The sequence below is a fragment of the Eumetopias jubatus genome, unplaced genomic scaffold (assembly GCF_037043125.1).
Source record: "Eumetopias jubatus isolate StellerSeaLion01/CBP00866 unplaced genomic scaffold, mEumJub1_p1.0 scaffold_5, whole genome shotgun sequence".
Classification (NCBI taxonomy): Eukaryota; Metazoa; Chordata; class Mammalia; order Carnivora; family Otariidae; genus Eumetopias; species Eumetopias jubatus.
In genome coordinates, this window is record NW_028274811.1 from 57,446,777 (window position 1) to 57,472,753 (window position 25,977).

At 43.1% G+C, this 25,977-nt stretch overlaps 1 protein-coding gene across 3 annotated transcripts in view; it reads left to right on the top strand.

Moving 5' to 3' along the window:
* The window catches only part of IQGAP2 (IQ motif containing GTPase activating protein 2), a 287,962-nt gene that overhangs the window by 107,593 nt on the left and 154,392 nt on the right, over window positions 1–25,977 (top strand). Inside the window, exon 1 of one of the 3 annotated variants that reach the window (XM_028114561.2) lies at window positions 18,580–18,661. The exons of the other annotated variants lie outside the window; for them this stretch is intronic. Within the exon in view, the coding sequence (XP_027970362.1) occupies window positions 18,618–18,661 (44 nt within the window). The 5' untranslated portion in view covers window positions 18,580–18,617. Of the gene's footprint in view, window positions 1–18,579; window positions 18,662–25,977 lie in introns of those variants that run through there. 3 annotated transcript variants of the gene reach the window in all.

The window sequence follows — 25,977 nt, forward strand, 5'->3', positions numbered from 1 at the left end:
GACCATTCAAGCCATGTGTCTGGGCATAATGTAGGCCACAATTTCTCACTTTGCTTTTAAGATGGAACCACAAGGAATTTCTTTGTTAAGAATCAGGGAACATTGGGTTGAACAAGCCAGAGGAAGAAATGATATCATGGCCCAGTTAAATCAACTGAGAAATATTTTTATATTAAAGAAATTCTTCAACCTTATAACCTCGGCATTCACATTCTTCTGTGTATTGAATGGAAGATTCTTTTGAAAAGGAAGTTAACATAAATGGTCTTGTCAAAGCTTTAGGGAAAAATCTATAATGTAAGACTCACTATTGAAAATCTGTAATTTCCGACTAATCTTCTATATGTTTGTGATGACATCAGGATGTTGACACCCTGCGATCGCTTTATGCCCTGTCACAAATGTACGCCTTGTGCCAGCGTATTCAGTGAGGAAGCTCTCTTTTCCTCTGTCTTCTTGTTGAGGGAACCCACGGCTATACATTATGTATGAGTCTGGTGTGTTATGCAAGCCCCCTCCCATGAGACTGCCATTATGTCTGGCCGTGGGGGAGAGCTGCGTCTTTGCATTTTCAAACATCAGGAAGATGTTACCTGATACTCAAAGAATCTTGGCTGCAGCTGAGCAGCTATCTCTGGATTAGTTTACTGTTGTTGTATAAGACTGCTTTTTGTTTTAACCTCTCGTGCCATTGTTGGCTGTTGGGAATCATGTCATGCTGGCAGGGAATCATGTCATGCTGGCAGGCAGTCACGGGGCAGTTCTAGGATTTCTGATAAATGGAGTTGCCCGTGTCATTCTTCATGTCAGCAAAATGCTAAGTTGGGTTTTGGGCCATCGTACTCAAAGCTAATTGGAGACTGAAAATCTGGAGCCATGCAAATTAATAAATACAGGTACTCCTTAATAGTAGACAGTACATTTCATTGATTTAGTGGTTGAGTCTTCAATGATTGCCCTTTTTTTTTTTTTTTTAATTCTGTGCAGGTAACCATCTTATGATAGTTTGGGAAAAGAGAGAACCAGGGAGGAAAGGAGGATGAGGCGGGCTAGGTGGGGAAACGAAGAGAGGGAGAGGTTCAGGGGTTAGAGCAGTGCTTCTTCTGTATGTATGCCAGCAGCTCTTTCAGCAGGCTGACAAGCCTGGGTTTTTTTAAAAGATTCTATTTATTTATTTGTCAGAGAGAGAGCACAAGCAGGGGGAGTGGCAGGCAGAAGGAGAGGGAGAAGCAGGGAGCCCGATGCGGGGCTTGATCCCAGGAAGCCGGGATCCTGTCCTGAGCCAAAGGCAGACACTTAACCGACTGAACCACTTAGGCACCCCCAGGATTATGTTTTAAATGCATAAAATAAGGCGAAAAGGACTATAGAGGAAGCCAATTACACTGAAAAACAGTAACCAAAATATTTAAGAAAACAAATATGCATTGGAGTAGTAGGTGCTTGTTTATTAATGCACAAAAGCACAAGCTCTAGTGGTAGATCTAATGACTGTTAAAATTTATAAGTAGTGATGAGCTTAAATTAATACTCCAAAATCAATAGCAACTGCAGAGTGATATGGACATTTCTATTGGTGACAAAGTCAGGTACTGCCAGTACCTATGCTGGTTGGTTGCTCATACCCATCATTAAAGGAAAATGCTAAATTTCAGGTAGAGATTAATGAAAAATAAAATGTCCTTATTTTCCTGTCCCGGTCCCCAGACCAGGAGTCCATAGATCTCAGGTTAAGATCCCCCTGGTGAGAGGCGTTTGGCTTGACTATTCACTAGACCATTACTGTAGGCTGTTTTTCCTTGGCCAAGCTAGCTTAACCACACATAGTCTGTTTCCTCCTCTGTAGAGGGCGGACGATACCTACTTTGCGAAGTTGATGGAAAGCTTTAGAACAGCTTGCCCAGCCTACCTCCTTGGGCCAAGGTAGCAGGCATGTGGGTTCCTCTGACGTGCTTTCCTTTAGTAGTTAAATGATGAAATAACTTACTCCTGCTGACAGGTCAGGACTGACTTTCTACTAAGGAGAGAAACCAGAAACAGATTATACTGACAGAAGAAAACTCCTTTTACCTTTAGGTTCTCCTAATGATTGTTGACCCGTAAGGGGCATAAAAGGTAGGGTCATGGTATAATATGAAGGAAAGGAAGCATTACAAAATTTGAGGGAAGGAATGTATTAGGAATTTTCCTCCTTGCCTTGTGATCCACAGCCTTCACTTGCAAAGAAATAGCTTTCTGCTCATTATAGGGGTTTGAACAGGAACTCAAAGTGACTTTGCCACATAGCCCATTTGGACATGAGCTTTTCCATTTGTCCCATAGGTCCCTGGATGTTTGATTGGCTGCATGGTTAACTGGCTGCATGTCCTGGCTGTTTCTAGAAGAGGCAGATTTACTACCTTCTTAGATCACATGTACTATACCTACAGAGCCCCCAAAAGTCTGGTTACTCTATTAGATTCCGGTTTAATATGTGAGGTGTGGGTCTAGTTTTATTACTTAAGGAGAAACTCAGAACGGCAGATGCCCTGGTTTTGTATGAATATTTTCTTAAGCAAACTTACCTCCAGGGCACAAGGATGTGTTCTCTCTCTGGCTGGCCACATGAGTAGGTCTGTGCACAGTGCTGGGCAATCCTTTTCTCTCTGATGACTTTTAAAAGCAGGATACTGTAGCATTTGATCCATCCCTTCAGCGGGGTTGTGAAGTCTGGGAGGTAGTGGAGTTTCAGAGTTTCCTTGTCCCTTGGGTAATACTAACACCCCATTTAATGTCTCCTTTTCATCAAAACCAGATTTGTCGTCTCACTTATTTCCCAGTGTCTGGCTGAGATAGTGATCTTTATGAAAACAAACTGGCAGTAACTCAAGCCAGATAAGATGGGAGAGCTGTGACTCGGCAGAAGGAAGCTGTTAAGGGAACAGATGGAGACAGTATCTAAACAACTTCGAGAAGGTGTACGCTTGCTCGTCTCAGAGGCACTTCCTGTCTCCCAAGGGCTGTTTGAATCAGGAGAGCTGCTGGGGAAGCCTCCCCCAGCCCTGCCAGCCACCCTCCTTCAGCCGAGCACTTCCAACAACCCCCGATGCCCACAGTAGATGTCTCCTATTCTTGGACATTTGTGAATGCAGAAGTGGGGTCCAGAGAGTAAATACAGTAAACTGTTACAGGGTATGGTTAGAAAAACAAGGTGTTGCAATTTGTAGAGTGTTAACCAAATCCACTGTGTAGAGATTACTGATTTTCAACATATCATCATTTATTAAATCACCAAAGGTAAAGGCCATCCTTGTCATGATAAGCTCAAGGAAAAAAATAGGACTTTTAGGAGGTTCCAGTGCATTGCCCATCACTCTGATTGTTGATTATTACTAACCAATTTCTTGACTACATATGGATGGGAAGCTCTCAGGACAAGGGATGGAAACCTCTTATCTGCATTTATGAGAACTTACATCTTGGCTCTCTGCAGTTTTTACTCTTCTGTTAATCTAAATCCAGAGTACCTAAGCTCATGCCTTATCCTGTATTAACTTGCTAACTTAACTCCTTGCCTCATGATTTTCTTTCTGATCCAACATGTCCAGTCAGAAGGAAGATTTTATATCCCCCCCGTGTTACTTTCATGATGTCAGCCTCTTATTTAAGAATCTTCATTTGCTTCCCTATCACATCTCAACTCCTCTGGCCTTCAGGCCCTCAGGTGATGCCCTTTTATTTAATCTTGTTCTCTGATCACCAGCGTGGATCTTTGGCTTCATGAGGGTGGCTCGGTCATGGTCAGATACCACTGGTTCCTTTTTATCCTTTCTTTGATGGGATTTTCTCTCTGCCAAATTCCACATGTTCTCCCAGACTCCACTCTGGTTTGTCCTCGAGTGGTTGTATCTTGGCCCACAGTGCCTCCCCAGCATCCTTGCAGCCCCCTCTCACACATTTGGATTATTTGGTAAATTGGGTTTTATATTGGCCTTCTGTAGTTTCACATACGTTGGTTGACTTGTTTCCCCAGCAGGTTAAAGTTCCTCAGTAGAGTGGACTCTGCTCTCTTTATTTTACGTGTTATAGTTGCCAGCACATCACCAGGACATGGTAAGTGCTCAATAAATACTTAGAGGGGGCTGGCAAAAGGTGCTGAGAGTTAGATATGGCACAGGAGGAGAGGGAGCCTTGATGTGGTCATCAGGATTAAGTGTGTCTTTTGTATAGAACCAGAAACTCGATTTTCCCCAATTTATTCAGAGTTGATCCAGGATCAGCTCAGGGAACTAATTTATTAAAGCCAAGCTTAGGGGCACCTGGGTGGCTTAGTTGGTTAAACCTCTCACTTCGCCTCAGGTCATGATCTCAGAGATCTGAGATCTAGCCCCACGTCGTGCTCCATGCTCAGCGGGGAGTCTGCTTCTCCCTCTCCCTTTGCCCCTCCCTCAGCTTGTGTGTTCTCTGTCTGTCTTTCTCTCTCAAAGAAAGAAATAAACACTACATCAAAAACTAATGATGTAATGTATGGTGATTAACGTAACATAATAAAAACATTTTTTAAAAAAAGAAATAAAATCTTTAAAAATAATAATAATAGATCAAACTCAGGTTAGTGATTGCTAGTTTACTCACAGTAAGAAGTCTAACTTCTGGGCAACTCGCATATCTGTGTCAGCTCATCAGGGCATCCTTTTCCCGGATGCCTTAGGATCCAGGAGGATCCTGGAGGCAGGGTTGCCAGAAGATTGCTCTAGGGCCCTGCATGGCCAGGATTACTGGTTTGAAGCTGCTCCGAAACCGCAGTGTGTGTTCTCTAGACTCCTGGGACATAGTGCCAAGTTATGCTCTTGAGTTTCGTATCTCCCTAGTAGGTGGCTCTGCTTTTAGGAATTGAAGGGCTGATCTACACAGTTGGGAGTAAAACCTGGTTAGTGGCATTCTGAAGGGCAGATTTGATTTGCTGGGGGAGGAAAGGGAAGGTGACTTTAGACAATAGCACAGGTGCACTCAAAAGGCCTTGGATCAGAATTGCCCAAGGTATAACCAGATATGTGACAGGCTGAGGTTTGTGCATGAGATGAATGTCATCACTGCACTGAAAGCAGGTGTGATTGTATGGGGGGGGTGCATTTTGGAAGGGGCAGGTGGGAATGCTGTGTGACGCTGAGGGGAGGGGAAAACATTGGTAGACAAGTATGACTGATGTCTGCTAACTTTGTTTTCCTGAGGCTAATGGGGCCAGTAATTTTCATATGAATAAGGGATGTTATGAATAAGCTATCTTCAAACTACTTTTACTGAATAAAAATTTTTTACATGGAACTTGAGTGTACAGAATAATATATATATATATATATATATATATATATATATATATATATAGGCATAAAATAGTTATTTTAAAAGTACAGTTTAATGTGAATCAGAATGAGTTTTTTATACTCTAAACTGGCAGAAGCTGTGGGGGATTAATTCCCAGAATACACTTATTCTTTTAACACTGAGTATTTTTAGAAGCTTAGAGCTACATGTTTTTGAGGACCTTCTTTGTCCCATGGACAGCATCAAGGGGGTGTTTTGAAGTGGCTCAAGCTCACAAAGGCTGGTTGAATAAATACTAATTGATGGGCTGATAAAGGAGGGTTTACCACCTCTGAGCCACTGACGATCGCCAAATGTATGTAAGAAGCTGAATGGGGAGCTTTTTGCAACTACCAGTAGTGATGTTTGCAAATGGGAGTAAAGAAGGTTCACTTGGTCTAGAACAGGTGTTGGCTCATTTTTTCTGTAAAGGATCAGATATTCTTGAGAGCCACAGTGTCTCTGTTGCAATGACTCAACTTGCCTTGTAGCATGGAAGCAGCTGTAGACAATACAAAAACAAATGCATGTGGCGAAGTCCCGGTAAAACTTTATTTATGGATACCCCCCTGTGATATTCACATCAACTTAGTGTCCTGAAATACTGTTTTTTCGAAGTTTTTCTACCATTTGAAATATAAAAAATACCCTTGACCACAGACTGGAATGTGCCAATTCCTGGGTATAATGTAGGAAAAGGATGGGTTTAGGGAAGAAACAGTACAATATACAGGCTACTCTATGTTTGTAGTAGTGCAAAAGGGAAATTCACCCTTCCCTTGGCAACTGATAGTTGTTACACTATTCAATTTCAGAACCCATGATGGTCTTAGCTGGTTTCTTCAAACTGATTAACAGCTGTCCTAAGATACTTGATCTATAACCAAACTACTGTTTTTGTCTCTGGATTCACAGGCTGTGGTTTAGTATTATTAGGTTTCTTCTGTTGCAAAACACACTGTGTATGTACACAAATGTGTGTGCGTATGTACACACACACAAACATACACACACATATGCACGTCAGAGGGAGGGCTCTTTACCTTAAAAACTTGAGGTTCTTCGAATTTTTTTTTTTTTACCCACCGCTCAATGGTCCTTCATTCATTTATTAACCATGTGGCAGTTTATTTCCGCATGTACGTCTTAGTTTTCTTTTGGTAGAGTCCTGTTTCTTCCCACTCTGGCTGACAGAGGAAACCACAAAAAGACTTCCTAAAATTAAGAAAACAATGTAACTTCAGTTGTGAATCTTTTCTACTTTGAGAAGGATCAGAGTTTGAAGTCCGCAGTCAATAGCCACGCCCCAGAGAGAGAATTCACTCAAATGGGAGCATGTTGTGAAGAGAGCTGAAACATGGCAGACAAACCTTAACCAAACAGCCCAAAGGTGTGCGTATCCTCCTGGTGAGAACTTCTGCTGATCCATGATTAGCAGATTAAGACAGATGGATTCTCTTCCTGGGAACAGTGTTTTTGTTGTTGTTGTTGTTTTTAATGCGTTTAATTATTCAAGGAATACATGAATGTGTTTTTTTCTTTTTTAATTATTATTATGTTATGTTAATCACCATACATTACATCATTAGTTTTTCATGTAGTGTTCCATGATTCACTGTTTGCGTATAACACCCACTGCTCCACACAGAAAGTGCCCTCTTTAATACCCATCACCAGGCCAACCCATCCCCCCACCCCCTCCCCTCTAGAACCCTCAGTTTATTTCTCAGAGTCCATAGTCTCTCATGGTTCATCTCCCCCTCCGATTTCCCCCCTTCATTCTTCCCCTCCTGCTATCTTCTTCTTTTTTTTTTTTTTTTAACATATAATGTATTATTTGTTTCAGAGGTACAGGTCTGTGATTCAACAGTCTTACATAATTCACAGCACTCACCATAGCACATACCCTCCCCAATGTCTATCACCCAGCCACCCCATCCCTTCCACCCCTCCAGCAACCCTCAGTTTGTTTCCTGAGATTAAGAATTCCTCATATCAGTGAAGTCATATGATACATGTCTTTCTCTGATTGACTTATTTCGCTCAGCATAACACCCTCCAGTTCCATCCACGTCGTTGCAAATGGCAAGATCTCATTCCTTTTGATGGCTGCATAATATTCCATTGTATATATATATACCACATCTTCTTTATCCATTCGTCTGTCGATGGACATCTTGGCTCTTTCCACAGTTTGGCTATTGTGGACATTGCTGCTATAAACATCAGGGTGCACATACCCCTTCGGATCCCTACATTTGTATCTTTGGGGTAAATACCCAGTAGTGCAATTGCTGGATCGTATGGTAGCTCTATTTTCAACTGTTTGAGGAACCTCCATAGTGTTTTCCAGAGTGGCTGCACCAGCTTGCATTCCCACCAACAGTGTAGGAGGGTTGCCCTTTCTCCACATCCCCGCCAACATCTGTCGTTTCCTGACTTGTTAATTTTAGCCATTCTGACTGGTGTGAGGTGGTATCTCATTGAGGTTTTGATTTGGATTTCCCTGATGCCGAGTGGTATTGAGCACTTTTTCATGTGTCTGTCGGCCATTTGGATGTTTTCTTTGCAGAAATGTCTGTTCATGTCTTCTGCCCATTTCTTGATCGGATTATTTGTTTTTTGGGCGTTGAGTTTGATAAGTTCTTTACAGATTTTGGATACTAGCCCTTTATCTGATATGTCATTTGCAACTATCTTCTCCCATTCTGTCGGTTGTCTTTTGGTTTTGTAGACTGTTTCCTTTGCTGTGCAAAAGCTTTTTGTCTTGATGAAGTCCCAATAGTTCATTTTGCTTTTGTTTCCAACTTGCCTTTGGAAATGTGTCTAGCAAGAAGTTGCTGCAGCCGAGGTCGAAGAGGTTGCTGCCTGTGTTCTCTGGGATTTTGATGAATACCCGTCTCACATTGAGGTCTTTCATCCATTTTCCTCAGTGCCATTTTTAAAAATCAGATTTGTTCGGGCCTGGTTACAAAACTTGCAGAGCCCACTGCAGAATGAAAACTCCATGTTCAAAAGTTAAGAATTGCAAGGTGGTTACAACAGAGCATTAAACCAAATGTGGGGCCCGTAGAACTGCACTGTAGCTGACTCTGAGTCCATGTGATAGAGTGACTTGAGTCAGTTCCTGAGAAGCTTCTCTGTCTATTCCAGTGTAAGGCTGGTGACTCCCTTGCTGTAGGCAAAAGGGCAAATACAGAAGAAAGCTCATGTAGCTCAAAGTCCTTCTTAAGCTTACTAGTGGTGCAGAGTGTTGAAAGCCAAATTGAAAATAAGTATTATGACTGAGCTAGCTGAATGAGGATGATGGTAGAAATTACCAATCTTTATTTCTTGTTTTGATGGCTGTGGCTGATGAAAACATAATTAAGAAAGGGAGGTACTATTTGAATCTGTTCCTTAGAACTATTCCCTCCCGACACGCACCCATTTAACTGGTTTTCTTTTTTTCTTTTCTTTTTTTTTTTTTAAAGATTTTTATTTATTTATTTGACAGAGAGAGACACAGCGAGAGAGGGAACACAGGCAGGGGGAGTGGGAGAGGGAGAAGCAGGCTTCCCGCTGAGCAGGGAGCCTGATGTGGGGCTCGATCCCAGGACCCCGGGATCAGGACTTGAGCCAAAGGCAGGCACTTAATGAGTGGGCCACCAAGGCGCCCCATCGTTCTCTGAGAACATATTCTTGCATAGCTTAGGAAACACTGGTTTGGGCAAAGAAGATTCCTTTCCAAAAAAAAAATTTTTTTTAAGAATTGGTGAGACACAGCTCTTCATCTCAATTTGAAGTGTTAGCACCATTTTCCTTTTGTTTGGTGCCTCTAGAAAACGGTATGAAGAACTTGCTGGCCTTTTCATAGGAAGTATCAAAAATTTCAAGTTCTTTAATTTTGAAAATTGAAAGTATAATGTATACATATATTTTTACCTACTGATAGCACAGAGGGAAGGATAGTGGCTTTGTCGTTTGGGATTTTCTGAAATTGGATGCTGTCTTTTTTATTGGTAATAAGTTGTCTTGGGGAGCTCAGTACCAGAGATTTCTTGAGGGCAAAGTGTGAGAACACCTTTTAAAAGCATAGCTTACATTTCTAGGGAGAAGACCTTGTGCTCATTCACTCAAGTCCTTTTCAGCAATTTTCAGTGACTCAGAGCCCTGATATTTGCATAGTGATTCAACCAGCAAGGCGACTGGCTGCTGAGATAATCTGGTTAAGATAAGTCCTCTGGTTAATACTTTTAAAAGGTTAATAAAGGCCTTTCCTGAGTAGTGCGCTCTATAGTGGTTTCCAGCAACTTGTGATTATCTAAATTTTTAGATAATCTATTAATTTAATCTATTAATCTAATATCTAGATTATCTATTATTACCTTCAGAGCTGGGTAGTAATAGTGATATTTAAATATTCTTTCAGAGAGACCCACAAGGCCATTTCTGGACAGTTGACATTAAACACTGTGAAATTCCACGGGACAGACAGCTTGGCAAGTTTGATTCGGGTGCATTCTGTTCAGAACTAGTTTCTTGTTTTTTGTGTTTTTTTTCTCAATAGTGGTTTTGTCTCTCTGCTAAAGGTCAGACTGCAGTTGTCCAGTACTGGTGGATTTCCTTTGTGAGACCAGGGAAGGGGGTGGACATACTGACTTAGTTTTATTATGTATAATAAGCTACCACAACACCAGATTTTATAGACTAGAAAATGTAAATAAAATCATCTGCATTTTAGAACTGCTGGTGATCACCTCCCAATTCTAAAATCACTTGGGACATGTGTAGGTCTCCTCTGGGCTCCCTTTCCCCCTCTCTGCTCTTTGGTGTAGTGGGGCTGAGCCAGCGTGGGTTTAGTTTAGAGTCGGGCTTAGTTTGAATCCTGGTCTCATCGTTTGGACGGTTGAGGTAGCACGGAGATTGAGTAGCTTCGGTAATGTGGGGTACCACCACAACGTGGCAGAGCTCTTAAATGCCTGCTACATAGTGGGGATGGCATACGCCTTCATTCAGCCACTCACCACCTAGGAGAGGGGACAGGGTTTGAAGGCAGACCTGTGTGGGTCTGGTTGCGTGCCCTTTCTCTTCCCAGGGCTTTGGGGGTTGGCAGAGGCCTTTAGCTGAAGCCGCTCCCTGAGAGTTCGACCAGGGGTGGCCCGTGGTGAAGCTTGGCCTGCCCCAAGCTGCAGTACAATCGTATCGTACAGTTTTGCACCTGCACAGAGTTTAAGAAGAGTTCATTATTTACGTGTACTTAGGCCTACTTTCAGGATGGCTGGTTTCTTGAGGAGCCTCACTCAATCTGTTCAGGGTAACAGCATGAAATAGCTTTCATTCTCTCTAGGCACTGCTTATGACTGTGCTCTGTCAAATCCCAGTTCCAGTCCCTGGATGATCTGTATCGACCATGTTCTCTAATTCTTCAGTCTTTCTAAAACTCCCTACTCTCATATCCAGTTCAAGCTGTGTACCTCTCCTCCTCTCTTCAGAGCTCTAGCTCCTCCCCACGTGACAGGAAATGGAGCAAGGGTCCAGCACTTACTGAACTCGGCAAGTCACAGTCGGTGGTGAGAAAGGACTTCCATCTGGTTCATTCTGAGGTTAGGGGTCTCTGCGCAGATACTTTATATAGCTCTCTTGGGGCTGTGCTTAGCTTCCCCTCAACCTCTCCTACACAGCACCTGTTCGGGGAGTTGCTGCGTCTCACTTGGGCATTGCTGGGTGTTTCTGTCCCGTTCATGCTCCCAACTCCTCCTCGGAGACTGGTGCCCTGTTGCTGGGCTCAGCAGCTGCCTGGGAACCCTAGGGCTCCTGCCTCACCAACTTGAACACTCCTCGAAAAGGAGTTCTGCAACTACAGGGTTCCCCTCCCACTTTGCCCAGGGCTTAGAATGAACTGGAAAGGAGTGGAATATTCCCACCTTCTTTCCTGAGGTACTACACCTGGATCCCTCTAAGCTCTACTTCCATGCAGCTCCTCCAGCGGGCTTCCCACCTTCCACATCTCTAGCTCAAAAATGGATGCCAGTCTCTCCTGATGGTTATCCTCCCAGTCCAGGTGATGGATGCCAAATTCTCCCAAGTCCCTAACATGCCCCTTTCTGCTCCTCTGCCAGCCTGGAGTGGGTCTGTGGGTTCTGCAGCTCAGCAAGCAGCCAGACAAAGAACAGGCTGACTGTTTCCCCTTCTTGCACGTACCCCAGTCTGTCCTAGGGATTGTCTCAGAACCCCTCCCAGGCTCCTAACTCGTTGGAGAAGCAGGTAGTAACCTGCACTAGAAACTTACCTTCTACACAAAGCCAACATCAACCATTCTCCCTTTTCTTGGGGGCTGGATGGAGAGAGGGGCTATGGTCAGCTGGTAGGACTGGTCCTGTGACCTCTGGGTAAGCAATATGGCACATTGTCTGTCCCTACATGTTTATGGCTTTCTAAGTAGAGTACTTAGCCTCATTGTCCTCAGCCTTGGGTCTTGGCAGTAAAGCTAAGAATAAGAAGAAAGTCCCATTCAATTATATCCTCTTCATATTAGTAATATTCCCTTTCTTTAAATACCTGCCATCAAGTGCTGGGGATGTTTTTTCCATGCATCCTTTTTTGCAGAACCAGGTTAATACCTAGAGGTACTGGTAGGATTTGAGTTGTAGCCTTAAAAATAAATCAAACTTCAAGAAGGAACAACAGGAGTCTCCATGGACTTTTCTATGGTGTGAATGTTTGTGTCTTGCCAAAATTCTTACGTTCAAATCCTAATGCCCAATGTGATCGTATTAGGAGATGAATTTAGGAAATGATTAGTTTGTGAGAGTGGAGGCCTCATGAATGGGATCAGTGTTCTTATAAAATGGACCCCACAGAGCTCCCCAGTGCCTTCTGCCATGTGAGGATATGGGAGTAGGTGCCAGCCATCAGCCGGGAAGAGAGCCCTTACCAGACCACGCTGGTGCCCTGATTTTGGTCTTTGCAGCCACCAGAACTGAGACAGACATCATTTAAAAAAAAAAAAAATGCATTTATCTGAGAGAGAGAGAGCACACAAGCACAAGCAGGGGGCTGCAGTGCAGAGGGAGAGGATGAGAGAATCCCAAGCAGACTCCCCACTGAGTGTGGAGCCCAGTGCAGGGCTTGATCTCACGACCCTGAGATCTTTGATCTGAGCCAAAATCAAGAGTTGGATGCTTAAGCAAGTGAGCCACCCAGGCGCCCCCCAAAATTATTATTAGCTGTAGGGTTGGGACGTTCAAGCTTCTCTGAGAGGTCTTCAATTTCCCTCAGCTGCCTCCTTGCCAGTAACTTGGAAATGTAAAGGTATGTTCTGCTGGAAAGATTGTTTGATAACTGCTACTTCTTCACTCACCTAAGAAAGGGAAAATCAGAACAAACTGACAGTCACTTCAAATAATAGATTTGACAATCGGGAATGAGTAAGCTACTTTATTGTTCATTTATTCAACACATACAAGAGAGAAAAGAGAAGGCCCTGGAGGTATGTGAGTGAAATGGTGATCCCTGTCTAGGGAAAATTAATCTGGCAGCAGTGTGTAAACTGGATCACCTGGGGAGATACGGCCCCTAGTCAGAGGTCAAAAGCCAGACCAGAGGTCAAAGGGCCTGAATAGTGTGGGTGGCCATACAGTAGAGAGCACGGGAGAGAGGAAGGGAGAGAGACACAGAGTTGGTAGAAGCCAAGAGCCGACTGGAATGAGAACAGGAAGGGACATTGCATCATGAACAGAAACAGAGAATTAGAAAGGAAGATCAGTTTGAAGGTAGGCAAGACCAGGGCCACCGTTAGACTGAAGTGCCTTTGTGAGAAGGAAAAGGCACTAGTGGGGGCGGAATCCTTGGGCCCATATTGGTTGCTGAGAAAGCCAGTAGGTAAGAAAGGCTCCTCCTCTGTGTATATCCCTGTTGTTCTTTTTTTTTAATTGCAGTAAAATATACGTAACAGAAGATTGGCCATTTTAACCATATTTAAATGTACAATTCAGTGACATTAAATGCATTTATCATGTTGTATAACTGTCACCACCACCTATCTCCTGAACTATTTCATCTCGGAAAACTGAAATACATTCCTCATTAAACCCTAACACCATTCCTACTCTGCCCAGCTCCTGGGAACCACCATTCTCCTTTCTGTCTCAATGAATTTGACTGTTGTAGGTACTTCCTGTAAGTGGGATCATACAGTATTTGTCCTTTCATGTCTGACTGATTTCACTTAGCATAATGTCTTCAAAGTTAATCTCTGTTGTGGCATGTATGACGATTTTATTAAGGCTGAATAATCCATTGTGTGGATTTACTGCATTTTGTTGATTCAGCCATTGATGGACACTTTGGTTGTTTCTACCTATTATGAATAATGCTGTTCTGAACATTGGTATCCAAGTATCTGTTTGAGTCCCTGTTTTCAGTTCTTTTGGGTACGTACCCAAATGTGAAATTGTTGGATCATATGTAATTCCGCTTCAATTTTGAAGGAACCGCCAAATTGTTTTCCACATTGGCTGCACTGTTTTGCATTCCCACCAGTAATCTATGAGGGCTTCAACTGATCTACATCTTCACTAACATTTGTTATTTTCTGTGTGTTCTTAAAACAGCCATGCTACTGGGTGATAGATATCATTGTGGCTTTGATTTGCACTTCCTCAATGTCCCTGTTATACTTTTGTGCAGCTTCTAATGTATTTTATCATAAATGTACTCATTGTGTAAATAGAGTGTCTTGCCTCTTTTTTAAACTATACTTTTCAAGAATCTGCTAAGAAAGAACATCTGTTAACCTTGTAAATTTATGGCCAAACCTTTACCCATCTGAAAACATACTCACGGGGCTTGTTTTCACTTCCCTTTGTAATGTAATAAAAGTTTAAGATGTGTTTCATTCGACATGCAGAGTGTTTAACTATTTCTTAATTAGTTCTGAGCATTTAAAAATCAGAAAAGCTTGTAAAAACTTGGATTTCCCACTTACAAGGAAATCTTGGAGGTGGGGCCCCAGGGGTTCATGCTCTCACAAGGCAGCAGGGCTGAGTGGCACATAGCCCTCTCCCGGCCCAGCTTCACCCCTTGCCAATAACTGCCTCACCCCTGCAGTCATCTGTTTGCAGGGCCTGCTAGAATGGATTTTCTGAGGCTAAAGTTAGTCTCCATTTATTCCAGTTTATATTAATAATTTAGGTGATTATAAGTGACTGATACTTATGCTCTACCTAGCTACTTAACACTTCCACTGACACCTTCCGATAAATTCTGAAATCTTGTATCTGTCATTGCATGCCTCAAGCCCTTTGGCGCAAGTCTTGCCAACAGATTGGTCCCAACTGGTTAAAGGTTGCTTCAAATCGGAGTGTTTCTTCTTAGCTGAAATAATTTGAAGTCATGTTTCTGTACACACATAAGGCACAGGTACGCTTCTAGCTCTCTCACAGGCTGGCATAGTGGCTCTTCAGTGTGTTACCCTAACTCTCAGTCCCTGCTTGTTGTTCTGGTCCACTGGTGATCATACTGAGGAAACTGCTCTTCACATAAGCTTGATATTTGTGTTTCTGAGTGTGTGCCCATCCATTTAATATTCTGTGTATCTGCCAAACTATGGCTTCCGACATAAACAGAGTGGATGCCTGTGGTCTGGAAATACAGTTAGCAACGTCTGTCGATACTTCTATGGTAAAGGTGATCAGTGATCGGCTTTGGATCCCGTATCTTCCAGATAATCAGGACTGGAAGGTGTTAGGTGAGGCTGCCTTGTGGCCATGAAATGGAGGCATTGTGACACGTGAGCCAGCCCCACAACACCCTCGCAGCAGGATTTGTTATTGCACGGAGCTGGCCGGACTGTCGATCAAGCCACATTTCCTGAAACCTAAGAACACCAGGGTGTGATCATGTTCTCTTATAACCGGCTCCTGTTCCCTCAAACCTTGGCCTGACTCTCCTTGTGGTTTGCAGCCTGGCTCTCTCTGTGTGGTCGCGAATGACTTCTTCCCTGAAGGTGAAGCGCTAGGTGAACAGGAGGGTAGTGGTAGAAGAAGGATGTGAGGGGGCCTCTCGGTGCTTGAGGGGGACTCCGCTCCCAGCCTCCGCTCTCCAGGTTTCTTCTCTGAAGCTCGTTTGGTCATTTGTCCAGGCAGCTGAGCTGAAAAGCTTGTTGTCAGAAACCGAGTTGGCCCCGATGGTTTGTGCTTCCTGTCAGAGGGGAAACCGGTGTGTGCATCTCAGCCGTGTGTGCATCTCCTGCTTGCCGGCCAGTTTCTTTTTGTGTCTGCCACTCTTCGCTTGTCGGTTCTTGTCCCTGACTGCAGCATAGTTTGAACTTCATTTTCTCACTACTCTAGAAGTTTCCTTTCTGGCTTCTTGCCCCTCCCCACTACAAATGCCACTTGTGTGTCACTTTTTCCCCACGGCGGGTGGGACGAGATTCCTTTTTATTCATGTGGTGGACTTGCATTCCCCTCCTCTTTTAAGGGTTGGCCACAGAAAAAAGTTTTCTGTATTTCTGATGTCCATTTTAATACAGAACAATGAAGAATTGTTAGACAAGTGAAGTAGTACTTAATTATCTGTCTGGAAATTCTGGCGTACCTCAGAGGCTCTCTGAGTGAGAATTCACTGTGGATGGCAATTAAGGTGCCCAATTCTCGAACATGCTGTAAGAGTAGATCCCACAGGCACCATTGGCCTGATGACCCTGTCTGCTCCCTCTTCATGGCCACTCCACCCCAGGTAGCTGCTATTTTGACTCAAGAGCTAGCACACAGTGAAGAAATTGACTTCTACGAAAAGGACCCAAATGGGGGGCAGCTGGGTGGCTCAGTTAAGCGACCGACTCTTGATTTCTGCTCAGATCATAATCTTGGGGTCGTGAGATCGAGCCCCACATCGGGCTCTGTGCTCAGTGCAGAGTCTGCTTGAGAGAGATTCTCTCTTTCCTTCTCCCTCTGCCCCTCCCCCTGCTCACTTTCTCCCTCTCAAATAAATAAATAAAATCTTAAGAAGAGGACCCAAGTTGAAAAATTTTTTTTAACGTGGCTTTGTTAAGATACAAGATACAAGGATTCTGGGGCTCCTGCCATCAAATCCCAGGGCGTCTATACTTCTCAGTGCCAAGACCTACAGACTCAAGGGTGGGGACATATAACAGAGAATGCAGTCCCCAGCTGCTTTTGGTCCTGGGAAGATAATCTAGGTGGCTCTAATTAATAATTAACCTACATATAAAATCAGAGCTGTCCAGCCAAGTACAGCAGCCAATGCTGCCACCTGGTGAGCTGATTCTGGTTGAGCAAGGTGAAAAGGACCTGGGAAGAATGGTATCTAGCCAAGGGAAACCAGGGTAGCCGCTTAGAGAGAACTGGGTTGGAGTCTTACTGATTCTGGTGTAATTGGAACCTTTTGCTTCTCAAGTCTATTTTGTAATATTATGTATACAGGGTGGGTGGTTGTTTAGTGCTGTGAAATGTCTATTTGGTCATACATGCACATGGTACAAAATTTAAAAGGTCCAGAAGAGAGTACACAGTGGGAATTAAGTCTTCCTTTTTCCAGTTCCCCTCCCGAGGTAGCCACTCTTGATAGTTTCTTTTGTAGATTACAAGTGTAATTTCTGAATAGTTACATGCACTTGTAATACCACATATACAAATATATAAACACTTCATATACTCACATCTTATTCTACAGTTGTTATGCAATTGTGTGACACAATTGTGTACACAATTGGGAACGTGATTAAATAGTTTTCGGTATTGATGATTTCCTGCAATCTTTTAATTGTGATTTAAGCAGAAGGAAAATTAGAATCTGGGACTGAACAGAATGGCCATTCTATAAAGCAACTACTGTTGGGGACCATGGAACATGTCTTGGGAAGTGACAGGTGCAGAGGTTGAGCCAACCACACTCTTGAGGGTATGGTACATAGTCTCACACGTCACACAGTGGTGTCCACGGGTGTGTGCTGGGCTCTCTTTAAGTTCTTTGTAGCCCTAGTTTCCTCCTTCCCAGAGGCTACTATTGGGATATGTATAAAATGTATCATTTAGGTCTGTGTGCATTATTGTATCTCATCTTGTGTGTAGGTACGGTTGATCCTTGAACAACACAGATTTGAACTTAAAAATATAGTTGACCCTTGAACAATGTGGGGATTATATGATAAATACAGGACTGTAAATATATTTTCTCTTCCTCGTGATTTTCTTAACAATTTTTTCTTTATCTGACTTTATTATAAGAATAGATAAATAATATACCTAACATACGGAATATGTGTTAGTTGACTGATACCAGTAAGGCTTCCAATCAACAGTAGGCTATTAGTAGTTAAGTTTTTGGAGAGTCAAAACCTATATGCAGATTTTCAACTGTGGGGGTGAGGGTCGATGCCCCTGACCCCCATGTTGTTCCAAGGTCAACTGTGTTTTTAATTTAGGCAAATGTAAGGCTATCTTAGTTTTAGCTTTTAGTTATTTTTAGTTTGAGGATTTTTGGTTTTGTTTTACTAGGCTCTGAAAGTTCCATTCTTATTGCTAGGTATACATCTACTTTGCTGCTACCTGTCCTGGTGTGGCATAACTGAGATTTCTGAATGTAGTTGAAGCAGTTGTGGTGACTTTTACCCCAGTTTTTCTTTGATCTTATTTTTTGTTTTTCATAAACACTTTGAAAGAAATCTAAGAAACCTTAAAATTCCCCCAACCTAGTGTAATCAACTTTTCTAAATTTTTCATAGGTGGATATACCTGGCAGAATTATAACAAAAAAAAACATAAATTGGCATTATTGTTTTTCACTTCACTACATCATTGTTCCTCCATTTTTCTAAGCTACCATCATAAATTTTCATGGCTACATAATATTTCATGTATATCTATAATATCACAGTCTCTTCCGTGAAACAACTTCTAACCGGTTGATGTTTTAATATCACTGTAATTAACATCCTTGTGCATACAGTTGGTCTTTTGTTCCTGTCATTTTCTTCTATTATTTTGCCAGAATAGATGGGCAACAGGGAATTACGGAGTTAAGGAGAAACGTTGTTCTGTGGCTTATGATGCATGTTGCCACATTCTTCCCCTCTCTGTGTTTCCAGAAATGAATGCAAGTGTCTGTCTTCCATTTAAGGCAGACTTCTTTTATTTTTAGAGTGTTATAGTTAGAGCTGTTGCCATGGAAATTGATTTATCAGTGTCCTGATGGTCAGCGGAGAAATGAGGAACTGCAGGTTCTCTGTGTTGAGAAGGAGTTGTGGAGAGTGCCATCTGCTACCTGCTTATATGCCCTTTCCCTGCCGCCAGGCCTCCTGCACGTACAGCACCACGTGAGTCACGAGCCCTTCCGCCCTACACCGTCTGGGTCACCAGTAGCCAGCTGGTGCACAGCCCTGCTTCAGTCTGGCCTGGGGAGCATGTGAGCTGGGAACTGTAAACATGGTCAAGCATATAGAGGAGAATGGTGCTGGGGGTGCTGCTCCTACTGCCTGCTCCTCATGTATCCCAACTGAAGGGCTATTAAAAAGTGGCTGGCTGCTTATAAAGATGTATATCGGTGAAGAGGAGGTGGTGTGGGAGTGGAGCGTGGAAGGCGTTGGCAAGAACATTTGTTGGATTCTTTTCATTCTCCTCTTGGTGACAATGAATGATGGCATCTAGCAAATCCCTGTTTGTCATTTCCTTGGTACAGCTGGCAATGGGGGTGGGGAAATTAGTAATGGCTGGGCAAAGGACATAGCTGGAGGGGGAAGGGGCTTTGGGCATGGTACTGAAATCGCATGTCCGGCTGATCAACCTTTCAGTAGCATCTTCTCTCGCTGTTCAGTACTGTCTGCTGAGAACTACTATTTTTTGGATCTGTGCGACTCCAGAAGAACTAGTTCTTATATCTCTGTCTGATTTCCCATCTCCAGGAGAGGGTTAACTTTGAACACAAGATACCTGTTGCTTAAGGGAAGGAAGAGAAGAAAGGAAATTCACACTGGATACAGTTTGGGCCAGTTACGTTTCTTATGTTTTAAAATATGGCCTGGCTTTAGCTATGGCATTCTCTTGGTATTCTAGAATGTCTATTTAATAATTCAATATTGAATATTTGGATAGAGAGTAGGAGAGGGTTGTAAAAAAGAGTTGAGAGTAGAAAGGAGTTGTGGCAAATTACCTAAATTCGCGATGGGCTTATTAACCTTGTTGCTTTTATTTTCCTGCGACGTTGAGGCAAAGAAATGTTGAAAAGTGCAAGAACAGTGATTATTTTGTGGTTAGGTCATGTGCACAATGCAGACAAAACCAGGAAGGAGAATCTGCTTCATCAAGCCTTCAGTTGTTATTGAGGCCAAAATTTATGCGGAAGCCTCAGATGAGTGTTGATTTGCCAGGAAACTGCTCCTGCCTAGTACTTGATGTTCTCTTTTCCCCAGCTCATGGTTGCCTTGCCAAATGGAAGGTGTTTTGCACTGTACGTGAACATTACAGCCTCATCTCACCTGTGGCAAATTCTGAGAAGCCAACTAGGCAGAATCCAATATTTTAGTTCACTTTTCCACGGCACTTTGATTTGCTGGTTTTCCCGCAAGGTGTCCTATGCTCCAGTAGTCTCCCTCCAGAGGACTTGGGACCTTACATGTACAGGTCAGTGTGGCCAGACTGCTCAGATGCACAGGAGAGACCCTCCTTGGAGAACATGCGGAATCTGATGGATCCTTTGGAACATCATACTTGAAACTAATGCTCACCTGCCTACCTCCTTTTTCTTCCTTTTTATGAACAACTATTTCTTGAACACCTATTGCATGGCAGGTCCTTTCTTTCCTGGGTGACTCCACATAGGGTATCTGTTTTAGTTCTCATGACATCTCTGTGAGGTCACTGGTGTTGTACCCAAATTCCTGGAAGAGGGAGTTTTGGTCCAGGTTGATGGTTACCTGCCAAGGTAACATGACTAATGAGTTGTAGAACTAAGTTTGAAGCGGGATTTTTGGGGAACTCAAAGCCCAGCTCTGAGCTGTAACCCCACAGATACCTCTGAAACTGAAAGTCTCTTCAGCCAGTCCCAAAGAAGATATTCTCTCCATCTTGTACTAAAGCACAGGCACATCTCACTTTGGGAAAACCAGTCTGTGAGGATCTAAACTGGCTTATTTTAGTTTCAAAGAAGGCTTCACTGTGAGTTTCTGCTTATGAAGCGAACATGGCCAGGAAGTGAGTGTGAGCCCTGTTGAGCCCATTCATCATAAATGATCTGTCAGAGCCGGTGCAGTGTGGAAGACACGTGTACTGTGGAGGTGACAAGCTGGACTGAAGTCTGTTTACGGGCTTCTGTGAGCAAAGTAGTACTTAACTCTCTGAGCCTGTTTCCCTCTCTATCAAAGGGAAATAATACTGGGGCACCTGGGTGGCTCAGATGGTTAAGCGTCTGCCTTCAGCTCAGGTCATGATCCCAGGGTCCTTGGATCGGGCTCCTGGCTCAGCGGGGAGCCTGCTTCTCCCTCTCCCTCTGCCTCTCCCCCTGCTTGTGCTCTCTCTTTCTCTCTGTATCTCTGTGTCTCAAATGAATAAATAAAATCTTAAAAAAAGAGGGGGGGGGAGTAATACTGATCTCATCAGGTTAGTGTGAAAATACATTCATAGAAGGGCCAAGTGCCTGCTAAGTGCTGAGTAGCGTGCTAAGCCTTGCGTTGCAATCCTTTGAGAATGGCATTGCCAGTCTCCTGAGAGCCCCCTTAGAGTGCAAACCTGGCTCTCACACACATGTATAAATATTTGTACAGCCTCTACTAAATACTGTTTAAATCTGTAACTCGTGTAAGGTAATAGCTTGTGTGTGCGTGCGTGCGTGCGTGTGTGGTGTGGGGTTGGGTTAGCTAAGGGGCTGCCACAGACTGGCGAGAGGAAAAGGCATGTTTGACATGGTAGAAGGCTAGCATAATTGCTGCCTTAGGAGAAAATGTGTGGCAGGGGACGGCTAAACAAATAGCGCTAAAGGACAGATGTGGTCAGTGGGTTTTGTTGGCCGTTGTGCAGAGGGTGGTCCGGGGAGATAGCAGTGAACAATAAAAGCCATGGGTAGCTACCACTAAAGGGACCTACTACATGCTAGGCGCTGTTCTCATGCTCTTCTTCTATTAACCGACAGCTCCCTGAAGCAGTAATACTGTTAGCCCGTGTTACAAATTAGGAAACTGAGACACACAGGTTAAGGGACTTAACCAAGCTACGGGACAGATAGATGGCAGAGTTTGGGTTCAATCTCAGGCGGTTGGCTCTGGAGTTTGTGCTTTTAACTATTGTGCTCTATGCCTCTCAGGTACAAGGACCTTGCTCTTACGGAGTTTACATTTAAAGCAGGTGTCAGTCAGACAAATATGATATAATCTGCCAGCTAGTAATAAATGCAGTGAAGGGAAATGGAAGTGAGTAAGGGGTTTTAGAGGATGGTGGGGTTTGGGGTTCTCGCTAGTGTATTTGCTTGGGCTACCATAACAAAAAAGCATAGAATGAGTGACTTAACACAAATTTATTTTCTCAAATTTCTGGAGGCTAGAACTTCAAGATCAAGGTGTCAGCATGTTTGGTTTCTCCTGAGGCCTCTCTCTTTGACTTGTAGACGACCACCTTCTTGCTGTGTTCTCACATTGTCTTCCCTCTGTGTGTACATAGCCCTGGTATCTATCTGTGCTAATCTGCTCTCGTAAGGACACAGTCATTCTGAATTAGGGACGGCCCTCATGGCCTCATTTTAACTTACTCTCCTCTTTCTCCAAATATAGTCACATTCTGAGCTACTAGGCCTTAGGATATCTGCATATGAATTTGGAGGGGACACAGTTCTGCCATAAGACTCCACCCTCTAGACACCCCCAAACTCATGTTCTTCTCATATACAATATGCATTTGTCCATATCCCAACGGCCCTCAAATCTTAACTATTCTAGTGTCAACTCTAAGTCCCAGATCTCACCTAAATACCATCTAAATCAAGTGTGGGTGAGACTAGAGGTAAGATTCATTCCGAGGCAAAAATTCCTTTCCAGCCATAAACCTGTGAGACCAGGCAAGTTACGTGCTTCTAAAATACAGTGGGGGGACAAGCACAGGCCCTCACATTCTAGAAGGGAGAAATTGGAAAGAAGAAACGGCCCATGGGTCCCAAACAAGTCAAAACAAGCAGGGCAAGTTACACTAAATTTTAAGGCTCAAGAATCATCTGCTTGACACTCTGTCCTTCAGGCCATCAAGGTGGTGGCCCTGCCTTCCAGGCCCCCTGGGGCAGCAGCATGGCCCACTGAAACCAAGGAGCATACAGAGGCTGGGCCTAGGGTGGGAGGGCAGCCCATCCATCTCTGAATCATCTTCAGGCTCATTCTTCCCTTATCTTGTTTGTAGCCAGGTAATTCTGTTGTCCCATCCATAAAATCCCAGAGGTTTGACAGCCTGTCTTCATCTTTGCCTTGTCTCTTGTCATGGTCCAAGTGCGCAGTGTCTCTGCTGGTGTCGCGCCATCTGTATGCATTCCTGACTGATGGGATGAATGAGGGGCACTCTCATGCACTGATGATCCAGCCGTACCCTTGGTGTTCCCTCCAGAACACACTTTCTTATTTTTTGCAAGGTTGAAAACCTGAGAACTTTCCACATCTTCAAGTTCCGCCTTTCTGCTTAACGATTCCTTCTTCAGTTTCTCGGTTTCCTCTCGTGTTTTACTATAAGCAGCAAGGCTCATCCAAGCTGTGCCCTTGATTTGTTATTGTCTCATTTGTTATATTCATTAATGATGAATCTTGCTTTACTTTCCAAGCCTTGAAGCCAGATTGTTGACGCGGTTGGAGGTACATGGAAAGAGACATGCACTTAATGTTTTCCTTCAGAGGCAGTTGTATTAGATGTGTCAATCAATATGCTTGTATTTAAAAAAAAAAAAAAAAAGCTCAGAATGTTTTCTTTTAGTCTTCTCCTGCTTCCATCCTCCATCACAAACTAGATTACATCACAAACCACCATGTTCCCCTCTACTCCCATTATTCCAGCTTTTGTCAGTATTTTAGTGTTTGCTACCACAAGACTATTTTGGCTCAAGTGGTCTGGTTAGTCAGCAAACCAGCTCTTGTTTTTGTATATGCAAAAGAGACAGGAACTTGAGAATATGCTTTATTTCATTATTTTCTCTTTATGAAGTCGTACATAGGAGAAAAAAATGATACATGAAAAGATGAAAAGTCTGCCAGTTATGTGATTACACAAGAAAAATCACCGTTAATATTTTGCAGTATATTTTCCAGTCCATGTGCACTTATTTAAATATATGTCATTTTAGAAATAGAATTATGAATTTTATAATATTGCATTCTGTCCTTTTCTCCTAAATTTACCACCAGTATTTTTCCATTTTCTTTTCTTTTCTTTAAGTAGGCTTCTCACCCAGTGTGGAGCCCTATTTTTCCAGTTTCTTAAATATTTTTTGAAAGTATCTCGAGTGGCTATATATCATTGTAAACAGTGGTCAGAACATGATTTTGTTAGACACGTAGGTTATTTGCAGATTTTGTGTTGAACAGAAATCCTGGACCATAGCTGTATTGATTAAATTGTATTCACAAAGTAAAACATCTGGATTATATTTCAAGTTTCTTCATGTATTCTTTCAAGAAACATATAGTGTGGTGGTTAATGTACAAACTTCAGAGTGATCTTTGAATTCGTACTTTGTTTTTCCCACTTATATACAATCTTGGACACTATATTTCATCTTCCTTGGTATCCGACTCCTCGTGGCTTCTTTTTCCTTTTTTTTTTTTTTATTCTTTTTTTTTCCTGGCTCCACATTTTTTTTTTAAGCTTTTATTTATTTATTTGACAGAGAGCGAGATAGCAAGAGCAGGAACACAAGCAGGGGGAGTGGGAGAGGGAGAAGCAGGCTTCCCGCCGAGCAGGGAGCCCGATGCGGGGCTCGATCCCAGGACCCTGGGACCATGACCTGAGCCGAAGGCAGACGCTTAACGACTGAGCCACCCAGGCGCCCCGTGGCTCCACGTGTTTTTAAAGATGATAACTCACTGGGTTACAAGAAGAGTAAATGAAACTCTATGAAGCACCGTGCCCAGAACTTAACAGGTACACAATAATTGTTTACTATCGTATCATCAGATTGCTTTTGAAAAAGTTTGTACTAGTAGACCATAACTGTTTGAACATACTGGGGAGAAGATTGTGTATCTAAGAACATGCAGGCATGTATACTGGACACCAGCAGAGGGCAAAACACATTGGAAGATTCCAAGAAGGTGTGACTTGTGGCCCCTCTCATTCTTACCCTGGTCTCTGGATCCCAGAGGCTCTAAGGTCCCCAACACTTGTTCTCAACTATATGTATGTCTTTTTTTTATATATTTTATTTATTTAGTTGACAGAGTGAGCACAGAGGAGAGAGCGAGGGAGCTCACGAGCAGGGGGGAGGGGCAGAGGGAGAAGGAGAAGCAGGCTCCCTGCTTAGCAGGGACATGGGTCTCGATCCCAGGGTCCTGGGATCATGATCTGAACCAAAGGCAAATGCTTAACCAACTGAGCTACCCAGATGCCCCTCACATATATGTATGTCTTTAATCCCCACATTAAAAACAAGTACATGTTTTGGGTTACATTTTTTTTTAACCTTATAGGCTCTTTGCTTTATGGAGTGTCTGCCTACCTAGAAATTTTAGAACACGTAAATGTCTTTTTTGTGTTTGTGTATTTGTATATGCCAAGCCAGCCATGTGTGCAAGCATGTTGTACCATCCGTACATCCAGGTAGGTGTTTCGCTGGGCCAAGCCTAAATAGAAGTACAGTAAAGTCTGATTTGGGCCTGGAGTCAAGAATCATCAATAGAGCATGTATGTGAGCAACTGTATTCTGTGAGATAATTTACCATTTTTTTCAAATTCTTCCAAAATTAATCCAACCTGTTAGAAATTGGGCTCCAAAGTTTGCAGGCTTTCTTATATCCATCATTGTCTCAGGCCGGTCTGCTTATTTCTCTTTCTTATCCCATGCCTAAGGGAACACAGGGAAGGATAGTACCATTCATTCAGTATCCTTCTCTAAGAAGTAACTCGCCCGCAAAGATTCTCTCTCTCAAAAAAAAAAAAAAAAAGTTTAAAGAGAAGGGAACCGTATGCATGACTTCTGAGGGCCAGCTCTCTGCCCAGCGCTGTCCTGGTGCTGTTCAATTTAATCCGCAAAGCAGCTTGGGACCCTTGGCTTCCTAACATCATTGATAACGTGAGACTCTGATCTGTAAGCTGAGGGGCTTTGCCTGATCCACCGCTTGGAACAGTGTCTGGAAAGTAGTAGATTCTCAAAAATAGTAATTGGATTAAATCTCTCAAGATTCTACATCTGGTAAGGGAACAGGCCATATTCAAACTTGAGGCCATCTAATAATTGTGGCTAATGTTAGCTGAGTTCTAAAACTGAGTGCTGGGCACGGTGCCAAACATTGTAATGTATGCTAAATAACTCCTTGCGGTAGCCCCTCCCACCACCACCACCACCAAGGACAGATACTTTTAAATATCCTTGTTTTAAAGAAGAGTCACTGGTGTAGGGCTGGAACTTAGAATTTGAGCCCAGAAAGTGTAACCCCTATTGCCATGGTTTTAGTCAGTA